The sequence below is a fragment of the Arachis hypogaea genome, chromosome 16 (assembly GCF_003086295.3).
Source record: "Arachis hypogaea cultivar Tifrunner chromosome 16, arahy.Tifrunner.gnm2.J5K5, whole genome shotgun sequence".
In the NCBI taxonomy this organism is placed as follows: Eukaryota; Viridiplantae; Streptophyta; class Magnoliopsida; order Fabales; family Fabaceae; genus Arachis; species Arachis hypogaea.
Genome location: NC_092051.1, coordinates 132,837,820 through 132,863,108, shown reverse-complemented (window position 1 = coordinate 132,863,108; position 25,289 = coordinate 132,837,820). Strand labels below are relative to the sequence as shown.

At 34.8% G+C, this 25,289-nt stretch overlaps 2 protein-coding genes across 16 annotated transcripts; one reads left to right on the top strand and one right to left on the bottom strand.

The window, feature by feature from the left end:
• LOC112757591 (uncharacterized) lies at positions 1–19,384 on the top strand. 15 transcript variants are annotated; one of them, XM_072221235.1, is made up of 15 exons: positions 373–486; positions 14,756–14,821; positions 16,143–16,211; positions 16,298–16,381; positions 16,475–16,549; positions 16,676–16,753; positions 16,909–16,989; positions 17,102–17,179; positions 17,273–17,705; positions 17,790–17,876; positions 18,204–18,335; positions 18,424–18,564; positions 18,700–18,782; positions 18,870–18,962; positions 19,048–19,384. In XM_072221235.1, exons 9-12 carry the CDS (start codon positions 17,400–17,402, stop codon positions 18,478–18,480), a joined length of 582 nt encoding a protein of 193 aa, XP_072077336.1. In that variant the 5' UTR covers positions 373–486; positions 14,756–14,821; positions 16,143–16,211; positions 16,298–16,381; positions 16,475–16,549; positions 16,676–16,753; positions 16,909–16,989; positions 17,102–17,179; positions 17,273–17,399; the 3' UTR covers positions 18,481–18,564; positions 18,700–18,782; positions 18,870–18,962; positions 19,048–19,384. The 15 variants fall into 15 exon arrangements, with proteins under 15 accessions (XP_072077330.1, XP_072077342.1, XP_072077334.1 ...); XM_072221232.1 differs by having other exon boundaries at positions 16,120–16,211; XM_072221229.1 differs by lacking the exon at positions 14,756–14,821 and having other exon boundaries at positions 1–486; positions 16,120–16,211.
• Positions 19,385–23,762: 4,378 nt separating this feature from the next.
• LOC140180248 (uncharacterized) lies at positions 23,763–24,143 on the bottom strand. Its single transcript, XM_072220700.1, has one exon. The coding sequence runs from the start codon at positions 24,141–24,143 to the stop codon at positions 23,763–23,765; it is 381 nt and encodes a 126-aa protein (XP_072076801.1).
• Positions 24,144–25,289: the final 1,146 nt, after the last annotated feature.

Here is a 25,289-nt window from a genome sequence, read left to right as displayed (position 1 = left end):
TGGTGGCAAGGAAAGGTTTTTATCTCACACAAGACAGGGGTTCGAACCCATATCACACATTTTGGGTAATTTTGACTTTCAAACGGTACGGTCGGTCCGGTTTTAATAACTAGGCCTCTCACCCTAAGTTAAGCCCGCACTCTCAATAATGGAGGTTAGGCCCGCACCCTAACCAATGCCACCTTCATCGCCTCCCCATTAGCCTCCCTTCCACCTCGTCGCCGTTCGCACTCGTGTCTACCACCGTTGACCTCTAATGCATCGTCATTTGTGCTCGTCTGCGTCGCTGTTCGTGGTCATTTGTGTCGTCCTCGTCTCTTTCTTCTCTAGTCAACATCGTTCGTCGCTATTCTGCCATCGTCCTCTTAAAGTCTTGATTTTTTCCTCTGTAATGCCGCCTCCATCCGCGATATGTCTCTCCATCAAGCTCATTCTTGGTCGCCTTCAGACCTTATTTCGCCCATAAGCCTTGCTCGCCTATGTTAGGTACATGACTCTCTTTTTTTTTCGATTTTGAGTTTTGAGAGCACATTTTGTTGATAATTGCCCATCAGCTGTGTTGTGGAACTGTGAAAGGTTGGTCTTGCTTCTTTATTTTTTTTTGTTTAGGTTTATTTAATTGTTTAGTTTTGTTGTGTTCTTGGCTTCTTGATTGTTCTTGTTTCTTTATTATTCTGAGTGCTACGTCTACATAGTGAGTCTATGATCTGTGTTTGAAGTGAATCAATGAAATCTAATCAATTCTTGCAATTTATTTTGGTTGAGTTTTTGGAAAATTTTGGTTTTGATGATTTGGCTATAATATTCAATTTTGCAATTGAGTAAGCGTGCCGGTTATCAAGTTTGATACCTGTGTGCAGAATCAAAATTTAAGGCTTCCTGAAAAATTTGGTGGCATTGGTTGAGTTTCTTTAATTTTTGTTACTTGAATTTGCTGTGATAATTATCAGATTAATGGTTTGGAATTTGAAAACTTTGTGGTATGAAGCTAATTCTTTCTTTGTACTGTTTGCTGTACTGAACTCTGATTTGTTGCTTTATTTTGTGTTGTGTTGACAACAGTTGTACTAAAATTTTGATAATCGTTGTTAATCTTTGAAAAATTTGTTAGTCTTTGTTAAAGATGTGATAAAACCTTGTTAGATTGGTCAGCTTTGATTCAATATTTGCTAACAGTTCATGAATTGGCCTCTTAAATTTTTTAGATTTTCCAATTGCCATAGGAATTTTATGTTGTTTGAAGTTGATTTGTTGATGTTCTTTCACTCTTTGGCTCTTAATTTATGTAATTGTCATTGAACACAATTCTATAATTTTTGTTAATTTATTGATTTCTTGTTGTGATATTAAACTGATTCGTTGAATATTTGTGCTTTAAATCTTTTCTAAACAAAAATGGCATCGAATCAAGCTAATGCAAGTGAAAATCTGACTCCTGATAATAAATATAGTAATGTGGAAGCTTGCGAAATTGGTAAAGATTTTTGATAGATGAAGAATATGATGATTATTAAAAAACTTATTCAATCTTTAATTAATTATTTGTTCATTGCAGTAGTTTAGTTGCTTTATTTACTACAATTTATTTTAGTGTCGAATAAACTCGTCAGTTGTGAATTTGCGTTTCGATTTGTGATTGAGCTGTGAATTTAACTTTTGAGTTGTGACTTTTAACTTGTGAATTTGTGCCCTCATAAATTTTATAATTTTTAATTTTTTATATTTTACTAGTCATGTTTACGTTCCGTCTTACGACTTAAGAAATTGTAAAACTTTAAATTTTTTTAGTTTAGAAATTATTAAATTTAAATATTTTAAATTCTATACTGAATTTACAAACAAATTTTTTTAAGAAATAAAAAGTTTTAAGTTTATCAGTGGATTTACCGAGAGAAAAATTCGACGGTAACAAGCTCCAAAATTAAGTTTATATCCACCGCTAAATCCGCTGGTAAAGTGTTACCTGCGAGTTTATACCGGCAGATTTTTTTTTATAAATCTTCCGGTAAATCTGACGGTATCTGACGACTTTCTTGTAGTGTGAGTTACGACTTAGTATCTTGTTTGGTTCAAGATAAATATAGATATGAAATTAAAATATCCTTCATTATTAAAGAAAATATTGTTAAAGTTTTAATCTCCATCCTTAAAAATTTCAGTCTCTTGTATCTTTACTTTCTAGAGGTACTAAAAGAATTAAAATTTTGTGTCCACAAATAAAACACTAAGTGTCACTCTCCCAGTCCCAGTTTCAGTATCAAACACCAAACACTACCTAAAAGCATATTGAAATAATTATAAGACTGCCATGTTAGACCCATAGAAATGACACCGTTTTGATTTTAGTGCTAATCCAAAAATAATATCGTGTGATGTCTTTTTATTTAGTAATGTCCCTAAAGACATAGTCACGCCATGTTCTTCTCTAACAGTAACTCTTCTTCTTGCTCCCCTCCTCCATGGTGTCAGTTTGAGCGAGATGATCACTGGTATTTTTTAGGAAGGAGAATTTTTTTGCTTTGCATTTTTTTATTTATTTATTTCTTTTGGCTCTGCTTTTGCAAAAGCTATTTTTATTTTTTCTTAGGCATTTCATATTTTGGTTTCTTTTTTTGATAGGGTTTAAATCCATAGAGTTGATTAGGGTTTATATTGTATTTATTTGGTTGATTATTTGATTAGGCTTGTGTTTGTTTTAGTTCATCTATATTTAGGGTTGTCAAATGAGCCAACCTAATCTGTTTAGAGTTGATCACCTAAACTCACGAGATATATGAACTGGCTTGTTTATTTTTTATTTGTTCATGTGGCTCAATTTCAATTCTAGATCATTTATAACCAGCCCGATAGATTATACGAGGTGACCCATTTATGATTTTTTTTTAAGAAAAAAGTTTGGAAAAAATATCTCGTATGCTTAAAATAAAACTAATTTTGGACTAAAAAACTTAAACAAATAGATTTTATACAGTGGGTTGGTCAAATTTTTGAGTTAGGTAACGTGAAAATTAAAAACAAAAGAAGTGCTAATTTTTTTTATGCAAAAAAAAAAATCGGCCGCCTGTTAAGTCTGCAGGTTAGCTTGTTTAACCCGCTATTTTTTTGACTACTCAGGCCAAACTTGCTTAATGTTTCGTTTTCACAAGCCTAATTTTATAGAAAAAAATCTGTCAATTTAAGCCTGGTAAACAAGCTAATCCAGTGAGTTTTGGCCCATTTTGACGGACTTATCCATGTCACATTTTTTTTTATGATTCTAATGTGTTAGTTGGTGATGTGATTTAGGATTGGGTAAACCACAAAAAAATGTATCTGAATTATTTTTCAATCACAAAAAATACTTTCAAATTTTGTTATCGACAAAGATGCCCTCAAATTATTTAAAAACGTGACAAAATTGTACACTGGTGAACTGAGACATTCTACATTAATGAAAAATAGTGATGCGTTAAATGGAGATTCCTATGTGGCAAGTGAGCCGCATTATATTTTTTCATTAATGGAGCATGTCTCTAATCACAGCTGAGCATTTTTAACAAGTTTTAAAACTATTTGAAAGTATTTTTGTCGATAACCAAATTCGAAGACATTGTTGTCAATACAAAAATAATTCGGGTATATTTTTGGTGGTTTACCCTTTAGGATTTAAGCTAAGCGCATAGTGTTAGGGTCGATCATACACCAGAGTATAATGATAGTATGATGTTGGTTATGTATTAAACAAAGTTCATCCTACAAGCTTTCAAGCAAAGTTTATCCTCTATTCCTAATTTATAATTTCATGTACTATTCTATTGCTTACTTCTTTTTTCTCAAATTTATCAATTTAAACAAATAGCTCACACCATCTCTTATTGACACTCTACAACCACATTCAATAGAGTAGAGAAAAGATTAGATATTGCAAGAGCTAGGAAGACAAAGAAAGATATTGAGAGTAATATAACATTAACGAAGGTTCTTGATGGCCTAGAGAAAGGAGGGTTGAATCTATGACCTTCTTTTAAACTTGATTTATTAATCCTTAAACCAGAAAATAAAACTTAGCTTCTGTTCTGACTGTGAGATTAATTTTCAAGAGACAATTTTATTTTGTCTCTTAACAAAGAAAACCAAAAACAGATCAAAGAAGAGAAAAAGACACAATCAAGTATCCTGATTCAGCTACCAAGTGCTATGTAGCCTACATATAGTCTTCACCACTTTCACTATCTTTTCAAATATTACATACACTAATTCCCAAGGATTCAACCTAATCCTATTAGGGACAAACCAAATTTCTACCCAAGCTTAATTTGGCTAGGTTCACTCCCTAGACTTTCAATCACTAAGTGCTCACCCAACTTAGTAAGAAAATCCTCTTAGGATCATGATACAACCACTAAGTGCTCACCCAACATAGCAAGGAATACCTCTCAAATACAAGATACAAAATAGAAATACAATCAAAATAGATATGAAATAAATTTTTGCCTTTCTCTCCAAGTTACCTCTCTTTACCTTTTTTTTCAATGGCTTTTCTTAATGCCTTACTTAAATGCCTTTTTTCACTTAGTAAAACATAGAAACAAAATATTCAATTATAGACCATGAAGGAGATGATGTTGAACAGCTCTGAAGCTATAAAATGAACCAGATTTTAGCACTCTCATAGGTAGCTCTCCATCTAAGCAGAATATTTTTTTGATGTAGAAACACTATTCAAAATGTTGAGCAAGAATAGCAGAGAAACTCTCAATGAAACTCAAACTCTGGTTCACTCTCTTTTCCTATAACTAAAATTGATTTCTCTTTTTGTATTGAGTTCTGTTTTCATAACTGGGACTTGCTTTCCAAAGTTAGCTCCTTGAATCTTAAACCAGCTGAATTTTCCTTTCTTTTTCTTCTATCAGACCAGAAAATCAGGGATTAGATATCAAAGTTAAGCATAAGAGAGGAGAGATGAGCAGTAGCAACTTGCTTCCTTAATGAATTTTCCAAATCCAAACCCTTAATCTAGTGCTTTGGCCCCAAGTTTCAATATTAGCTATTAATTTACAGCAGATTAAAGTAACCTCTAATTTCTTTATGTTACCTGAAATGGTTGTGCAGAGGAGAAGATAAAATCAACAAGTAATTAACTTGCATGTTTATGAAAATATTTTACCTTTTTTTCTAATTTAGCTTGACTTGAACATTGTGCTTTCAGCTCCAATTTTGATTTGACATAGCCACCAGAATTTTGCTTTTCCTTTCTTCCTCTTTGGTGCTTATTGAGAAAATAATCTTCTCTTTCTTCTTTGTGCCATACCCAAATCATCATAACATCACCATCAGCTAGATGCTATTCTTTTCATGAAGGCAACGGGCTGGATTGAAAAATTGGTCCAAGTAGCTAAGGTTCATGTGCTTGGTTCCATTATTTTAGGCTGCACACTAAAACTTGGGCCTGTAACACTGAATGACATATCATAACGCTTTTGGACTATCAACCCATTTACAATTATGTTTGTCATCACCAAAAATATTATTATTTGCTAAACTCGATAATCTCTTCCTTGATGAGAAGCATCATTTAACATGAAAATAAAGGGAATGGAATAACGAATTTAGATTAGAGACTTTCCTTTAATGATTCAAGTCCAAATATGATCTGCTCCCCCTTTCTCTCATAAGAAATACTCCCCCTTATTGTGAGCTTCTTCACAAACAACACACATGTCATACTGGCATACAATCAGAATTTCACCAGCACATATAAGAGAATATCATTAAACATGAGCAACTTAATCATCAAAGCATAATATTAATCAGAAAATTTCATTTGTCTCAACCCGATTATCCCTATTCCTCTTTTTCTCTACACAACTCCCCATTTTGTCATTAAGGGAGGTAAGTGTGTTCCAGTTCAGACCTGCAAGAAATAGATTAGACTACAAAGATAACATAACCACAAATAAAATAAGTGTTTAGTTAAGGGATTCAGTTATCCAAAAAATAAAAAAAGCAGTAGCTAAAAACAAATTGTCTCATAAAATTAACTGCAACATAAATAAAAATCTTCAACATGAGACATTCCTAGGCATCCGAGCCTTCACCTCAGTATCCAATGGCTCCTCTTGATCAGTTGTCATGGTATCATCTTCATGAATATTGTCCACATACTTCAGAAGAACTGCAACTCTATCCTTTGACTTGCGCAAGGAATTTTCATTCCGAACGGCAAGCTTTCTCTCTTGTTTGCTTGTAGATATGAGATGATTGGATAGATTGATAAATTCCTGCAGAACATCCTTTACAATTCCGGTCAGAAGGGATTTGTGTCTAGTAGAGGCTGATGTTTCAATAGTGGATTGAGGAAGAATGTCATCAAGTTCTTCTTCTTCATCATCAAGGACCAATTTTTCAGATCTGGTATGGCTTCTTGAGATGAAAAGGGATGATGTATTGTAGTCTTGCTGCGAGCCATTGGTTCAGAGTGATAAGGAAAGGGAGATGGAGAGGGTGTATGAGAATGTGTGTGAATGTGAGTATAGGATGGTGCACGAGAACTTTCAGGGATTCTGGGAAGTTTATGAGTGAACGTGCATCTTCGGATAGCAGTTTTCTTTCGCATCTTAATAACACAGGGATGTTGTAGTTTTTCAAGAAAAAATGAAATGATGAGAATGGAAAATATGAAGAGACATACAAGATATATGAAGAGTTTTTATTTTTCAACCACAGCAAATTAAAGCAGTTATTGGAAAAAAGAGAAGTTCAAAACCTATGGCAACTTGATTTAAAAAGGATTTGACTTAAAATTAAAAAAGTAGTATTTTAAAGTGTAGAAAAGACAAAAGTTTGCAACAGATTTTCAATGCATGACAAAAAAAACAATGAGACCCACTTACATACATACAAACTCATATTGGACCCAAAAGGGTTGTGTTTAAGGAAACACAAAGGACTACTTGTTATCTGAAAAGAAAGCTTGGCCCACTTAAAATTTATTCAAAATTAAATATCAGAGTCAATGATCTATGTTGGAAGCTCTTCATCTGCCCAGAAATGTCTCATTTCGACCTATGAGACAAAAACTTCAAACACCACCTCAGCAATATTTAAAACAAAGATTCATAACTGAGAATGCCCAAATTAGTTCTTAATTTATAGAACCTGTCTTCAACCAATGGTTTTGTGAATATATCAGCCAGTTGTTTATCTGATTTAACAAATTGAATATCATTCTTCTCTTTTTGAACATGTTCTCTTATTGAGTGAAATTTCACTTCAATATGTTTTGTTCTTGAGTGCAAAATATGTTTTTTGAAAATATTAATGGCACTCAAGTTATTACAAAACAGAGAAATATTTTCAGTTTTCAATTTGTAATCGGCTAATTGAGATTTTAACCATAACAATTGAGAATAACAAGATGAAGCAGCAGTGTATTTGGCTTCAACAGTGGATAGAGCTATGGTGGACTGCTTCTTGCTTGACCATATATTTAGAGATTTGCCTAGAAAACAGCAAATTCATGAAGTGTTTCTCCTATCCACTCAATCTTCAGCAAAATCTTCATCACAATAGCCAACTGCAGAAATATCATCAGACCTAGGACATCATAAACCAAAGTTGGATGTGTCATGAACATACCTAATGATTCTTTTAATTGCAGAAAGATGTGAATTTTTTGGTTGTGATTGGAATCTTGAACAAACTCCAACACTTTGCATAATGTCAGGTCTAGAGGATATAAGATACATAAGAGAACTTATCATTCTTCTATACCTAGTTTCATCAACATCTTTTTCAGTTTTATCGTTTTCCAACCGTGAATTCAGATACATTGGAGTGTCCATGGGTTTGGCATTCTCCATTCTGAATTTCTTAACTAGTTTCTTGGCATACTTCTCTTTATGTAAAAAAATTCCATTCGAAGTTTGTTTTAATTAAAGCCAAAGAAAAAAGTTAAGTTCATCCATCATGCTCATGTCATATTCACTAGTGATGAGTTTACTAAAATCAACACAGAGATTCATCGGTTGAACAAAAAATTATATCATCAACATAGATTTGTACTAGGATGAAAAAATCTTTATAATTTTTAATGAAGAAGGTAGTGTTGGTGGTGCCTCTTTGAAAATTATTTTTCAAAAGGAAAGAACTACGTATTTCATACCAAGCTCTTGGAGTTTGTCTTAAACCATAAAGCACTTTTGAAAGCTTGAAAATATGGTTTGAAAATTTTTTATTTTCAAAAACTAGAGGCTGTGCCACACATACTTCTCTATCAATGATACCATTCAAAAATGCGTATTTCACATCCATCTGAAAAGTTTAAAACCACAGTGGGCAGCATATGCAAGGAGAAGCCTTATAGCTTATATTCAGGTCACTAGTGCAAAGAATTCATCAAAATCTATTCCTTTCTCTTGATCATATTCTTGAGCCACCAATCTTCCTTTGTTCCTAGCTATGCTTCCGTCTTTATCCAATTTGTTCCTAAAGATCCACTTAGTGCCTGTCACTTTCATCCCAGTTAGATCGGGTACAAGTGTCCATACTTGATTCTTTTCAAAGTGTTGTAACTCTTCTTTCATGGCTTTGATCCGAGAAGGATCACCAAGAGCTTCATTAATATTTTGAGACTCAATTTGAGAAAGAAAGGCCAAATTATTTTTCTTCGTTTCTCTTCTAGAAGAGGATCTTGTGGACACCTTGTGAATGTTCTCCTATGATGAACTCTTGTGGATAGTTCTTTAGAAATCTCCATTCAGGGGGTCTTAGTGATTTAGGAACAGATTTGGATAGGTCTAGTTCATTAGTACTGGTATTCCCAGAAATTTCAGCAGTTCCAGGAGATTAAATGAGATTGTCTCCTGCAGAATTGTTTGCAATAGCTAAATCAGGGACATGATGCACTGCGGATTTTTCTTGATCTTGGACTTCACTCATATTTCCTTCCACTTGATTACCTGCATCACCATTTTCCAAAACACTTGGAACAATATTAGAATCACAAAATGTAACATGTATGGACTCTTCAATAATTCTAACATCTTGATAATACACTCTATATGCTTTGCTAGTTGTGAAGTAACCAATGAAGATACATTCATAACCCTTTGGTTTAAATTTTTTTTAATTATCTTTAGTATTTAAAACAAAGCATTTACATCCAAAAACATGAAAGTATTTTAGATTTAGTGGAGTTCCCTTCCAAAGCTCATAAGGAATTTTCTTCAAAAATTTTCTAATAATTGTTCTATTCAAAATGTAGCATGCAGTATTCACGGCTTTAGCCTGAAGAAACTTAGGAACTTCATTTTCACATAGCACGGCCCTAGCCATTTCTTGAAAACATCTATTTCTTCTTTCCACAATTTCATTTTGTTGAAGTTTTCTTGGGCAAGAGAAGTTATGTGAGATTCCTAGTTCAAATTGATTTTTAAATTCTTTACCATGATCACTTCTATAGAAGCAATCTTTAAGTCTTTTTCATTTTGGATCCTTTTATTAAAAACTTTAAAGGCTGAAAATACATTATTTTTATGTGCAAGAAACAGAACCCAACCAAATCTAGTATAATCATCCACAATTACTAAGTCATAGTGTTTACCATCTAGACGTTGAGTTCTAGTTGTACCAAAGAGATTAATATGTAGCAATTCAAAAGGTCTTTTAGTAGAATTTTCTTCCTTAGAGTTAAAAGAACTCTTTGGTTAATTTTTTCATTTGACAAGCATCACAAGTGATGTCTTTGTCAAACTTGATTTTAGGAAGACCTTTCACTAATTTTCTTCTTACTAGCTTGTTAATTTGGTACATACTAGCATGACCCAGTCTTTTGTGTCAAAGCCATTTTTCAGAATCTTTTGAATGAAAACTAGATACATTTTGACTCTTAAGTTCACCAAAAGTGAGGCCATATACATTATCACATCGTTTTGCAACAAACAACACTTTCTCAGATTTTTCATTCACAACAAGGCATTTTAATCTTTTGAAAATTATCAAATAACCAAGATTATATAATTGGCTAATACTCAAAAAATTGTGTTTTAACCTATCAACCAAGAAAATATTTTCAATGAAAGTAAAGAGATCTTTACCAATTTTTCCAATAGTAATAATTTTTATTTTACCATCATCACTAAAAGTCATTAATCCTCCATCATACTTGTTGAGTTTGATAAAGAATGTTGACTTTCCCGTCATGTGCCTATGGCATCTACTATCCAATTACCACATGTCTTTTTTTTTTCTTGGATGCTAGGAAATATGCACATATTTTCAAGTGACCTTAGGCATCTAAATCAATTTGGATCCTTTAAAGTTAATTAATCTTGGTTGTCCAAGAGTATTGAAATCACAAACAATTTTGTATGTTTTGTTTCCTACTATTCTTTTGACAATAAAGCATTGAGAAGAAGAATGACCATGTTTATTGCAGGTTGAATAATGATTTCTGTTTGCATGATTTTGAAATTGATTAAAGGTTTATATTTTTTTAGTTTCTGGGATATATGCAACATTTTTCATAAACCAATTTTTAGCAGCAGCACCATCTTTAGCAACATAGCCCAGACCAGAATTTTTTGACAAAAGTTTGGTCCTTAACGATGATGTATTTTTATCAAAATATGGTTTTTCAAAATTTGCATCAACTTTAGAGAAGTACTCCAGACCAGATTTCTCAAATAAAGGTCTTTGATTAGCAAGTAATTTGTCCAAGTTGCTAAAACTTTGTCCAAATTGAGCTAAATCATTGTTTAGACCTTTAATCACTTCAAGAAATCTTTCATTTTCTGCAATGAGATCTGGTGAGGAATTAACCGAGTGTTTTCCTTTAAATTTTTCAATTTCAGATTTTAAAAATCTGTTTTCTTCAACAAGTTCAATGGCACTTTCGATTTCCTTCACTTTTTCTTTCAAGAAATTATTTTCAGCTTTCAAAACTTCATTTTCATATTTGTATCTATTGTATTTATTCATCAGCTTCCCAGAATGCTCAGTGAAATCATTAATAATAACATGTAACTCTTCAATGGACAAGTCAAAGTAGTTTACCTCATCTAGTTGACCGTGACCAACCATAAGACAGACTTGTGCTTCTAATTTAGACTCTTCCTCATCATCAGAATCATTCTCTAGATCATCACACGAGGCCATAAGCACTTTCTTCTTTTCTTTCTTCATCCTGTCCTCTTTCTTGAGTTTAGGATAGTCAAACTTGTAGTGATCAGCCTCCTTGCAGTGATGGCAGATGACTTTGCTCAGATCCCTCTTTTGCACATTTGAACTCAAGCATTTACTCTTGCCTTTGTTCTTCATTAATTTTCTCAATCTCCTAGCAAAAAATAAAATTTCATCATCTGAAAAACTATCATAGAAATCATCCTCCAATGATTCAACTTTAGATTTTAGGGCCACTCCTTTTCCTTTTGTGTCTTGGCTGGTGTGTGTGATTTTTTATGCAAGACGTTTCCTTCTCAACTCATCATATGATAATGGACTCAGATTGTTTCTCTTGGCTACCATGGTTGCTTTTATTTCCCACTCTTTTGTAAGACTTCTAAGAACTTTTTTCACAAGTGTTTGTTCAATGTGGGTCATTTTCATAACATCTAAGCTGTTTATAATGATTGAGAATTTCTCAAACATCTCATCAATGATTTCTCCATCCTTCATGAAAAATATCTCATATTCTTTTTGCAGCATATCTATCATTGTTTCTTTGACTTGTTTGGTACATTCGTGAGTGACTTGGAGTTTCTCCCAAATCTCTTTTACCGTCTTGCATCTAGATACCTTCCAATATTCATCGACGCTGATAGCACAGTGCATCATGTTGATGGCTTTGGCATTTAACTCCATGTTCTTCTTGTCTTCTTCGCTCTATTCGACTTCTTCTTTTGGAGTCACCACTCCTTCGGCATTGGTCTTGGTTGGAACTTGAGGATCATTTAGAATGATCTTTCAAATATTGTAGTCAATAGATTACACAAAGATCCTCATTCTTTCTTTCCAATAGGTGTAGTTCTTGCCATTGAAAAAGATGGTCTATTGGTGGACTGACCCTTTGTAAGCATGTAAGCAGTAGTGCTTGCATCCATGTTGTTTGCCATTGGACCTTTTCTCCAAGCTGTGAAGCTTGATCCTTGAGACCAAGCTCTGATACTAATTGAAGGTTTTTGATGACCTAGAGAATGCGGGTTAAATCTATGGCCTTCTTTTAAACTTGATTTATTAATCCTCAAACCAGAAAATAAAACTTAGCTTCTGTTCTGACTGTGAGATTGATTATCCAGGAGACAATTTTATTTTGTCTCTTAACAAACAAAATCAGAAACAGATCAGAGAGGAGAAGAAGACACAATTAAGTATCCTAGTTCAACTACCAAGTGCTATATAGCCTATATTCAGCTCCACCACAACAAAGGTGAAATTTTTACTATCTTTTCAAATATTACATACACCAATTTTCAAGAATTCAAGCTAATCCTATCAGGGACAATCCACTCAATTCGATCTATGATTATTTTTTTGAAGGACAAGGTGATCTCTGTAAAACAAAAAGAGGACATTTCAACCGCTAACAAAATTATTTTGGGACAATATGACCTCTCTATTAAAAAAATCTTTCAAATAGTAATTGAAATTAGTTTGTGGAGGTTTAAAATGCCCCATCAATTAGAAATAAAATCCTACAATACTATTTTCATTACTATTTAACAGTTTTTTTAATAGAAAAATTGCATTGTTCCAAAATAATTTGTTAGAGGCTGAAATATCTCTTTTTTTAACAGAAATTGTCTTGTCCTTCTAAAAAATAGACAGAAATCAGATTGGATATTTACTCGTAATAGAAACATTCGCGAACCAAACTATATTATTTTAATTGATAAACTAGGCACTTAAAAATTAAGATTCTGGTTTCCATAAAATAATCCTTAATACAATGTAAGACATTATATTTGTGTCTCAATCACAAAACTTAGTAAAAATTTTAGAAGGTTTATTATTTTTCAAGAGTCACGAGTACTTTTTTTCAAACGCTACATCTGCGGTTAACTCTATTCTAATTTTAGTTTTTCTGTAGATGGCGGAGACAATGTTCAACTGTGTATAGGTTTATTTAGTAGTCAATATAAGGTTCAAATTTTCAAATGTTATACTAGCACCACACTGGCTCTGTCAATTACAAGTTAGTTCTAAGCTTGACTATTATGGATACTTAGTTAATGTCGTGCACATACATATGCAGTTAAAGTTGTGTTTGTTTGTTTAGACTTGAATACTAATATATAGATACGATAGTATTTGTTTGTTGTTTATTTGTTGAAATATAGATTTTTCATAGACACAGTGACATATAAGAGTACATGAAATACGTGTCTTCAATGTTTCTCCAATAACTTAAGACACTGAGACATAACCTTTAAGATACAAATTTTTCTATTTTTCTATTTTTTTCCTTTATTTCTAATTTTATCTCTTATTCTTTACCCTCCTCACTGTTTTCCTTTCTCCTTTCCCTGAAGTATACACCTTTTTTCATTTCCTTTCTCCCACTCTTCCCTCATCCTACCACTATCTCTCTCCTTCGCATGTTGCTGCTGCCATCACAATCATTGTCGCTCTGTTTCTTTACACTATCGTTGCCACTGTCATCTCCTCCTTCACACATCATTGCAACCATTGTTGCCCTCCTTCTTCACGTCGCTGCAACTGTGGTTTATCTCCTTCACACATTACCGATGCGCTCTGCCCCTAACTCGCACCTCTCTCTTCTAGTTTTGCCTCAGTCTCTCCTCCACGTCCCTGCCTCTCTTTCACCATGTGGTCATCTATTTTTCTTGGACTCCACTTCCCTTTCTTGTTGTCTTCTACTTTTCAATTCTCTATTTTTTTATAAGAATAGTTTTTTATTCCTTTTTTATATATTATTTATTTGAATTTTGATTAATCTTGTTGTTAGAGTAATCTTGTATTAGTTTGTTGGTGTTAAATTGAATTTGTGATTAGATTAAAAATTGTTAATGGTGATAATTTGATTGGCATAATGATGGTAATGAAAAAGTGGTGGTTGTGAATTGTAAAAAGAATAATAGTGTCAGTTTATTAGAATTGTAATTTGAACGTAGTATCATATATTTAAAATATTAAATAAATCTAAAATTTATGTCTTATTATGGGCCCGTTTTGGAAGCTTCAAAAGTAACTTTTTGGAGCTTTTGACTTATGAAAAGTAGTAGTATTAATGTCTGGTATAATTTTCAAAACCAACTTGCAGCTTTCTAAGAAGCTATTTAGGAGCTTATAGAGAAGCTTAAAAAAATGACTTCTCTCATAATACTACTACTTTTTATCACATTTCTATAAAATAAGCATTTTTAGAACTAAAAATTCTAACACAAAATAACTTATTTATAAGCTACTTTTAATATAACCATTTATTGTTTAAACTATTTTTTTTAAAAGGAGCTTAATTAAGCTGTTTACCCAAACTGGACCTATATCTATGTCATTTCAGTCATGCTACACATCCATGTAATTTTGTATCCAAGTCCATCCAAGCTGGCCCAACACAAAAAAAACCCAACACCATTAAATGAGTGTGTATAACATGTGCCCCAAATCATCCAAAATGTTAACATTCATTCGTGCTTCATTATGAAAAAATGTTCCTTCTTCTTCAACATGCACGAAACCACTACTTCTCTTCGAATCTCTCTCAAAATCACTCAAACTTCACTCACGTTCTCTGTGAAAACCGCTACTGGAGAAGAATCGCGAGAAGATTTCGTAAGGAAGAAGCAAAAATGAACGAAAATAGCAACAGAGACTGCGAAAGGTATGAGAAAAACAACTGTTCATTTAAAATCAAGCAATCTCGCATTTTTCCTAGTTGTGTTTTACATTTACTGGATTGAGTTGCTTCGTTTAGTAGATCGACGTATTCTGATTCCATTTTTACAGCGTAACTAGGGCTTGGAATGAAATGTGTTCTTATTTTCATTCAGTTTAGTGGAGCTGCTAATTTTGATTCACTTGATTGTTAGTCTGTTCAGTTGACTTCTTTTGCATGGAAAAATACTATTCTTGATTATTGAGTGTTTATAACGATTTATTCAATACATGAATGGTGTTTTGTTCAGTGGGCTTGGTGATTTTCATTCACTTGATAGTTAGTGTGTTCAGTTCAGTCCTTTTGCATGCATAAATATCTTTCTTGATGATTGAATGTCTATTACATTTTATTCACCATATGAATGGCATTCGGTTCAGTGGAGTTGACCATTTTCATTCACTTCATTGTTAGTATGTTTAGTTGGCTCCTTTTGCATTCAGAAATGCTTTTGTTGCTGACTGAATGTTTATCATTCACAACATGAATGCTGTTTTGTTCAGTGGGCTTGGTGATTTTCATTCACTTGATAGTTCGTGTGTTTAGTTTAGTCTTTTTGCATGCATAAATGTCTTTCTTGATGATTGAATGTTTATCACATTTTATTCACAACATGCATGGTGTTTTGTTCAGTGGGTTTGATGATTTTCATTCACTTTATTGTTAGTGTGTTCAGTTCAGTCCTTTTGCATTCATAAGTGTCTTTCTTGATGATTGAATGTCTTTTACGTTTTATTCAGCACATGAATGCGTTCGGTTCAGTAGGGTTGGCCATTTTTATTCACTTGTTGTTAGTGTGTTCAGTTCAGTCCTTTTGTATGCATAAGTGTCTTTCTTGATGATTGAATGTCTTTTACATTTTATTCAACACATCAATGGCGTTCGGTTTAGTGGGGTTGGCCATTTTTATTCACTTGATTGTTAGTGTGTTCAGTTGGGTCCTTTTGCATGCAAAAATGATTTTTTTTTTGCTGATTGAATGTTTATCACTTTTTATTCAAAACATGAATTGTGTTTAGTTCAGTGGGGTTGCTAATTTTGATTCACTTGATTGTTAGTGTGTTCAGCTAGCTTCTTTTGCATGACGAAATGCTTTTCTAGCTGTTTCATTATTTATCATGTTTTATTCAGTCCATCAAGGGAGTTCGGTTCAGTGGGCTGGGACATTTTCATTCACTTGATTAAGATATGCATGCTTGTGCTTTTAGATTTAGGTAATAATTTTTGTTTAATTAATCACACAGAAATCGTGTTTAAATGTTAGTAGCACTACACCTAATTCTGACCTACAAACCATTGAGGTTGGAGAAGAAACTCATTCTCAACCTTTAGAAATGTGAGTTTTTCAATACGCAAATTTCGGTTTCTCAAAATCTATTCTAATTATTCAACATTAACTTCTTCCTTGTTTACATTCCTCAGAGCTCCTATTGCGGTGTCTCTTTCGAGTTCTCTTAAGGAAGAGTTACTAAAAGATTACTATATCTATGTCCTTTCTGATAATGAGTAAGTTGCACATATAATTCTTTTTATTAATTTTAATGGTATAGGATAATAATTTTGGGTCATTATTGAATTATTTTCTATTTAATGCATCAGCCCTTTGGATACACAACAGCAGCCCTGTGAAGAAGCACCGGCATAGAAATCGAAACAAGAAGCACCTGTTGATGTGTAAGTTTTACTGCTTGTACAAATCTTAAAAATTTTGGTTCACTACATGGTTTAATTGTGGTTTAGTTGAATCCAAAAATGAATCCAATGTGTTCTTATTTTTGGACTCTCTTCTGCTTCTTACAGCTGCCCTCCGGAACCTGAAAAGTAGGCTGCGGAGGAATCTTCCCCGAGGAAGATAGAGCCAAAACCTTCGTTGAATGTGTAAGTTTTAATTAATATCATTTTTAATAATCTTATGTATTATGTATTACTTTTTCATTTTTCCTTTAAGTTGTAATTAGAATTCTTTTTATTAGTTTTAATGGTACATGATAATAATTCTGGATCGTTATTTAACTCTTTTCTGTTTAATACAGTAGCCCTCCCGAAGAGTAATAGCAACCGTGCCAAGAAGCTCCGGTGGCACGGCAATTGGAAGAAGAAGCATAACCTAATTTGTAAGTTTTCTACTTGTCCAAATCTGGATAATTTTGGTTCACTACATTGTTTAATTTTGGTTCACTACATTCTTTAATCCAGAAATCAATTACTCTCTTCTGTTTGTTACAGCTGCCCTCCGGAACCCAAAAACCAGGCCGGCGAGGGATCGTTCCCGAGGAAGACAGAGCCAGAATCTCCTTCGAATGCGTAAGTTTTAATTAATATCAATTTTGTTAAATTCCATCTTATATGGTACTGCTTTTTCCTTATTGCTTGAAACTTTCCTCTATCGTCTTGCAGTGCTACTTGTCCTCGGCAATGGGAAGATGATGTGCCTTCCTTCAGCTTTAGGATAAGTCCCCCAGCATCTCAACCAACGCCCCCGTCTCAAGTCACAGTGACTCAACCAAGTCGGCCCTTTCAGCCGATGGTGTCAAAGCTTGAAGTCCTGGCAGACGTGGTGATAGATGCTGGGGTGACAGCAGCATTGAAGTTTGTTGAAGCAACAAGTGCCGAGCCGAGCTTCACCGCTGCCGAAGTTTACAAAACTCCAGAGAAAGAAATCACAGAGGAGTTGAAGGAGAAGTGTTATCATTTGATGACACTTGTGAAAGAAACCAAAGATAATACCGATGAATATGACCCCTTATTCATCTTGAACCATCAAGCAAATTTTGAGGGCCTTAGACATGATTTCATGTCTCTAATGCCCAGACAACATGTGGAAAGCATGGTAAATTCTTTGTCTATTACGTTAACATTAATGATTTTTCTAAAGACTCTAATACTGCATATCTCGTAAATTTTCTTCCTATAGGTGGTCAATACACATTTCATGATTCTCAACGACATAAAATGTTCCCGGTTTGAGAAAGATATATACTGCGTGCCGATGGATATTGTGGTAAGCCAAATTTTTTATTCCCTACTGATTGAATGTGTATCATGTTTTATTCAGCACATGAATTGCGTTTGGTTCAGTGGTGTTCTTCGTCATTTTCGTTCAATTGATTGTTTGTGTCTTAAGTTATGTCCTTTTGCATGTAGAAATGTTTTTCTTGATGATTGAATGTGTATCACATTTTATTCAGAACATGAATTGCGTTCGGTTCAGTACAATTTGTCATTTTCGTTCACTTGATTGTTAGTGTCTTCAGTTATGTCCTTTTATTCAACACATGAATGGTGTTTTACTGGTTCTTTTGTGATTTAACTGAGGTTTGTTTTGCAGATGTTTATGTTGGGAAACCATGGCGGGGATTACATTGATCCGAAGACCAAGAAGGCCTACCGCTTTGATGTCGATCGATATGCACACCAACGCCAGTTTCTTAACAAAAGAAAACTCACATCGGATCCATTTGTAAGTCGTGATTTCTAAACCTTCTTTGATAATTCTCTTATTTGCTATCGTTTGGACTGAGATATTCTATCATTTTTCCAAACTTCAGCTATTTGTACCAATTTGCAATGGAGGGCACTGGTGGTTGTGGATTGTCAATGTCTAAAAAAAGGCATTCTATGTGCTTGACCCTGTGAACAAGAACAAAAATGAAATACCTGATTTAAGAATTAAACTGAACAAATTTGTTGTAAGTTATTTAAATATTTCCCTTGTTGATTCAATGTTTATGATGTTTTATTCAAGTCTTGATTGGTGTTCGGTTCAGTAAAGTTGTTGATTTTGATTCACCTAATTTTAAGTCACTATTTTTATCACTTTCAAGGATTACGGTGGGGCGAAACCCTTAATGGAGGACGGAGATGGAGAAGAAATCGAGTATATTAGGCTGAATGGTCAACGTACAAGGTATAAATATTTCTCATCTATAGTGTTATTTTTAATGTGTTTTATTTTGTATACTATTAATCGTATTTTACTTAAATTCTTGCTTAGCTATGATTGTGGCATATACGTCATGAAATGGCTTGAAACAATACTCGAAAGATCAAAAGCGGGAAGATGTATCAATATAAAGCTTGGAAACAAGTAAGTAGTTTCTAAATTAATAAAATAAAATTCTTTCATTTCTTATTGAGTTGGCTTCATTTCTTATGTAACTAATTTCTTTCAGTTGAAATGTAAGAAGAGATTAATGCTTTCAGGCTTGAATATGGTCCAAATATTCTATTCCACAAACTGAACAAAATGAGAGACTAAGTGATTCGGGCATGTGAAGCAATAAGACTCTCGAAGTCATATGCTGCCCTCTCTAGTCCTTTTTGTAAATTCACATCTGGGATTTATATAATAGTAAATAGGATATACTTTGTTTAACTGGTTGTAATTAACACTATTTTGTTTAAAAAAGCAAACACTGCTTTTTTCAATGTATATATCTGGATATTAATGTAAATCTTAATGTATATATCTAATATTAATGTAATGTATATATCTAATGTTAATATTTATATCTGATTCAAGATGTATATATCTGTTGGAACTGTCTTGCTACTGTTTTGTTCCAGAATCACAGTGAATGGAATCAGGGTGTTTATCAAACATTAGGAGCCCTAAATAAACAAATGAACCGAAATTAATACACACAGTGAACCGAAAAGTGCATATATCAATATAGTAGAGAGATAATTGGAAAAAATTGTATATATCAGTATTCAGTTCCAGCAACACATGAACTCTCTGACATAGCACAATAAATCGACTATTCAATAAACAAAAAAATGACTATTGAATAAAGAATTTCACAAAAGCTAATATCAAAAACAAAAAAGTGACTCTGTAATAAAGACTAACAACAGTCAGAAATCAACCCTCCTATAACTTCAGTGAACCGAAATTTGCTCATAAATGAAAAGAAATTTATGTTAATAAAAACTAAAACTCGTAAAATCCTATCTGGTATAATTCATATCCGGTGCATTGTAAAAGCTGGAACTTGATTGAATCGTTGGTCCGCCGTCTAAAAGATTCAACTGCAAAAAGAGAAAATAAATCGTATATTAGCAAAATGCACAAATGAATATTTACCTAATCGAAAGCAAACCAATTTTACCTCGCTTGGAGCTGGCTTTTTATTTTTCTTCGTGGCATTTTAGATTTTTTTATAGGTTTGATCCAAGTCTGTTCTTGGGCTAGCCTCTTGTTCTAACACGTGGCGGGCTTTGAAGATTGTTCACGTCGCTCAATGTCACTTCTTCGTGGGATCACAAAGTTTTTTCTTTGCTTCTCTCTTGATATTCTTGCATCTCGGCCATGACATTGTCAAACGCCCGGTGTAGAATTCCGGTCAACTCCTCGGACTCGGATGCAAATTCGCATATATTGTACGACCGAAACACTAAATCGTCGAATCTCTTGCTTCTCGGCTCCATTAGAGGCTCGTCTTGGCTACTCTTGATATGTGTGTACCTCCTCTTTATGTTCTTCCTCCAACGCTCCAATATGTATTTTGGTGCCATGTTATCCACTCGCTCGAAGCTTAGGACACTCAGGGAATGGCGGCACAGTATGCCCCTTGACTCGAACAGCAGGCACTGGCACTATACCTCTCGTGATACTACGTCATAGGTGACGAAAAACTTGTTGAATTTGGAGTTGGAAACCTGCTCTACAACTTCGTATGTTGTGAAACCTAAGGTGGAATGCATTGATCTTGTAATGCAGTTCACCTTTCCTCTGAATTGTCCTTGAACTTCTCTGAACTTCTTGTGGATATACACATGCTGAAATTGCACCTCTATTGCTGATTTTGTTGCACATGGTATCACGGTGTGAAAATCTGCAGCGTCAAATTCTCTCTCTCTTTGCTCTCTGCTTGCTAGGCAATTGTCGTATTGCTTCACAAATTGACTCTGGGAGCTGTTGCGTGTGATGAACTTGTCAAAAAATGCGTGCATGCTCTCGCTCCTTTGTGTGTTTCTCATCCTGGCCCAGAAGTGATGATCCAGGTAAACTGGAATCCATATATGCCGATCCTCGTACAGCTCTGCAGAATGAAAGGAACCAATAAGTTGTGTTAAACCGAAATCCGTGCATGATTTGACACAATGATAACGGCATAAAAATAATTTGAATTAAAACCTAGGTTACCTAAGAGCCACTTGTTGCCTCCGAGGTCGTACCCTGTAAGGAAATCGTTCCAGTTTCTGTCAAATGCGTCTTTTGTGTACGAGTTCCAAACGACGTGGCTCATCTCTTGTTCGATTTCTTCGTGTCGCTTGTAACTGTTTAGTTTGTTTGGCATCTTCTTCATGATGTGCCAGATGCACCAACGGTGATTGTTGTTGGAATGCACATCTCGATGGTCCTTTACATCGATGCACATTGCTTGGTGAGAATGCCTTTTGGTGCCTTGGCTCCCATGCAACAGAGCCAACACTCGAATAGCCATTTGAATGATTGGATGTCCTCATTTTTCATCAGTGCGCATCCGAAAAGTTTCGATTGACCGTGGTGATTCACGCCCACAAAAGAACCAATAACCATATTGTACCTGCATAAATGGACACTCTTACAATGTGATGAACCGAAATTTGTGGATCTGGTGAACGTAAAGGCTGAATTTGGGTGAACCGAATATCTGTTTGTGTTGTACGTGGTATCGAATGAAACGACATCTCCGAAATACTCTTATGCCGCCCTGCTTCTTGTGTCGGCCCAGAATGCATGTTTGATGGAGTGATCACCTTCGAGGTTGAGCTTGAAATAGAAATTTTGGTTCTTCTCTTTCATTCTTAATAGGTACTTCCCGAATTCTTTGGTGTCGTGTTGTTCGGACACATTCCGTAATTCCTGTGTGATGTAATTTCTCACGTCTTTTTCTATAAAACTTAGTTCCCGGTGACTGCCGACTGCTGCTACGAATAATTGGTAAGTTTTGCTCGGTCTGATTCCAGCTTCCTCGTTGGTTTTGATGGTGCGACACACAAACATGCTTAGCTCCCTGTATTGTTTGAGCATCTCTGCTCATCTAGACAGCAGGGGTGTGAGTGATTCAGAATGACTTTGGAAATTGTCCAGAGACCGACGTCCTTCAATATGTGCACGTATATCCTGACTGGACAGTTTATGCCGGCTGAGGGATTTATCTTCAGCGTAGGAGATATCTTGGATTTTCACATCCCCTCTCTACTGCATATGATTAGTTGATTCTTAATCTCTTCTTCGTCCCGAGTCGTGTTCCTTATTTTGGTAGAAAAACCAGCAAGTTTGGAATAATGTTTGTAGAACTTTCCGGCTTCTTCTAGTGTCTTGAAAATCATCCCCACCTTTTGGGACGAATTGTTCATCCATAACACACCTGGTCTGTAGAATGAACCGAACATGTTATTATGGTGAAACAATAGTATAGAACTAGATGAATGAAATATTATCCATTATATAAATTCAAATTCAAACATCTTTCTGCATAATGAACCGAACACGTCATTATGGTGAAGCAGTTGTATAGTACTGAGTGAATGGAACATTATCTATTATATAAAATCAAATTTACACAACTTTCTGCAGAGTGAACCGAACACGTACTTATGATGAAACAATTGTATAGTACTGAGTGAACGAAACATAATACATTATATAATATCGAATTCAAACATCTTTCTACAGAATGAACCGAACACGTACTCATGGTGAAACAATTGTATAGTACTGAATGAACGAAACATAATCCATTATATAAAATCAAATTCAAACATCTTTCTGCATAATGAACCGAACACGTACTCATGGTGAAACAATTGTATAGTACTGAATGAACGAAACATAATCCATTATATAAAATCAAATTCAAAACACCTTTGTCTACAATTTAGAGATTATCAATCAATTCAATTCAATTCAATTCAGAACACCTGCGTCAATTCAATTCAATTCAATTCAAATTAGCAATTGCATTTCGTTAAATTCGATTCAAAATTAAATAATCCAAACCTCATCTAGTTGATTCGTTTCAGAAGAATAATCCAATTTGCTCTTATTCAACTGATTTAAAGTTGAATCATTCATTGTTTCGATTCAGAAGTACAGATAGAAGAAGAAAATGAAGAAGAATAGGAAGAAGATAAATGCAACGTAAGCAAATCGAAAGAAGAAAATGAAAAGATGAGCGCGACCAGAGGAGAACGACGAAGCTTATTACGTCAAAGGCAATGCAAATTAATAAGGAAGAACGTGACAAACAAATGAAGGGGGGAGGCGCGTCTGGACAAAATTACTTGGATAACTTGAAATACATTTTTTACATGAATGTAGAGCATTATTGATGTCATTTTATGTCTTTATGTCTTTATCTTATTTATTACCATTTATCACCCACTAACAAAACGGAGTCTTAGTTATACTTCCTCGTTTGCAATCAAATTAAAGTTTTATACTTCCTCATTTGCAATCAAATTAAAGTTGTATATAGATTAGAGTCTAGTATCTTGTTAGTAGTTCTAGAATTCAGTTCTCTCTTTCTCTTGTAATAGCAACAACCTCACTCTCCCTTCTCAAGGTTCAGTGTAACTGAATTTTAGTTCTCTAATACACATCGAATTTCAAGCTCTTTCTATGACAGATTGCTACATCTTTAACATATACAAAACTTATTTATGGCGCACTTACCTGCTATCGATGCATGGCGAACAACACATCTTGAATATAACATTTTTTTTTTCCAAAGAACTTAGATACTTTATTCCTTTCAGCAAAAAAAGGAAATAACTGTCCAAATGTGACTTAGTAAAGACAAAAGAAGAGAGAGACAGTAGCCTCTCTAAGGCTCATTACACATAGAGCATTAACGTAAAATTGCAATACAGAGAGATAAGATAAAAGAAGACCCACTCAGATTTGGGGTTCGTTGGCAGCTGTTGAGACCCAGCTAATCATCCTTCTCGCGAGGCCATCCACTTCTTGGGGAGTCTTGGCACCCTGTCCGAAGACGTGGTCATTGCGAGACCGCCAAATACACCAGCAGTAAATCCCTAATGAGGCTAGGTCTTGCTCTTCAGTTGGGTTAAGAATTAAGTGCTTCTTCTTCGCCTCCCAACACTTGAAGAACAGATTTTCCTCTTCACCAGCAGTAATTCCATGGTAAGGGCTTCTGTTCCATACTTCTTTAGCTTTCTCACAAGAGAATAGGCAATGTATGATGGTTTCCGTGGCTGCGTGGCACCGTGGGCAGGTAGCCAAATTTGAGGGGATCCTTTGGTGAAGCAGTTCCATAGTGGGAAGCCTTTCATGCTGAGCACGCCAGAGGAAAAGGAGGATCTTTGGTGGAGCTTTAGTCTTCCAGAGGTCACGCCAAATCCCTTGTCTTTGCTGGAGGTGTGGATGCAACTCAGTTGGTTCGTGGTTGAATGTAAAGGCTATTCTGTAACCAGACGATACTTCATATCTACCTGATTTGTGAAACAACCAAGTAAGCTTATCCCTCTGTTCCCCAATTTTACTGCTAAAATTTGCTGGGTGATGGCTGGTGGAAAAATTGAGGAAATAAGCTGTTGATTCCACTCGTTGTTTTCGTGCATCAGGTGGCTGACCCGTGAGACTGGTTGATTTGTGGCAAGGGAGTTTAACCTGATGGGAGGGGTAAATTGTTGCTGAGGCGGAATCCATGGATCAGAGAAGATGTTCACCTCAGAAGCAGGACCTATTTGCCAGATTAAGCCTTTCTCGGTGACTTTTCGCCCTTCCAGGATGCTTCGCCAGCCCCAGGACGGTAAGTTCCCTACCTCCGCTCTCATAATATCTGTATATCGAAAATACTTGCCTTTTAGGATTCTAGCCAATATTGAATTAGGCTGTGTTGCTATTCTCCAGCATTGTTTGCCTAGAAGTGCCAGGTTTTGTGCCTTTAGATTCTTAAATCCCAAGCCTCCCTCCAATTTCGGCCTAGTCATCATGTCCCAGCTGACCCAGCTAATCCGCCGTTCCTCTCCCTTCTGACCCCACCAAAAGCGGGCTAAAATGCCGTGAATTTCCTGAATTAACGAGTCAGGCAGTTTGAAGCATGACAGTGTGTAGATCGGGACAGCTTCTCCCACCGCCTTAATTAAGACATGTCTCCCTCCAGCTGAGAGTAGCTTGCGTTTCCAGCCTTCAACTCTTTTTCGAACTCTATCTTTAATAGCCCCAAATGTTGCCTTTTTTGATCTCTGGATAGTAGACGGCAGGCCCAGGTACTTATCTTGGGTCCCAATATGTTGGATATTTAGATTCCCAGCCAATAAGCTTCTGGTATTCTGTGGAGTGTTTTTACTGAAGAATATAGCCGACTTATTTAGGTTGACTGTTTGTCCACTAAAGCTTTCATAGTCACCCAGTAAATCCAAAATATTATCACAGCAGTTAGAAGACGCTTTACAAAAG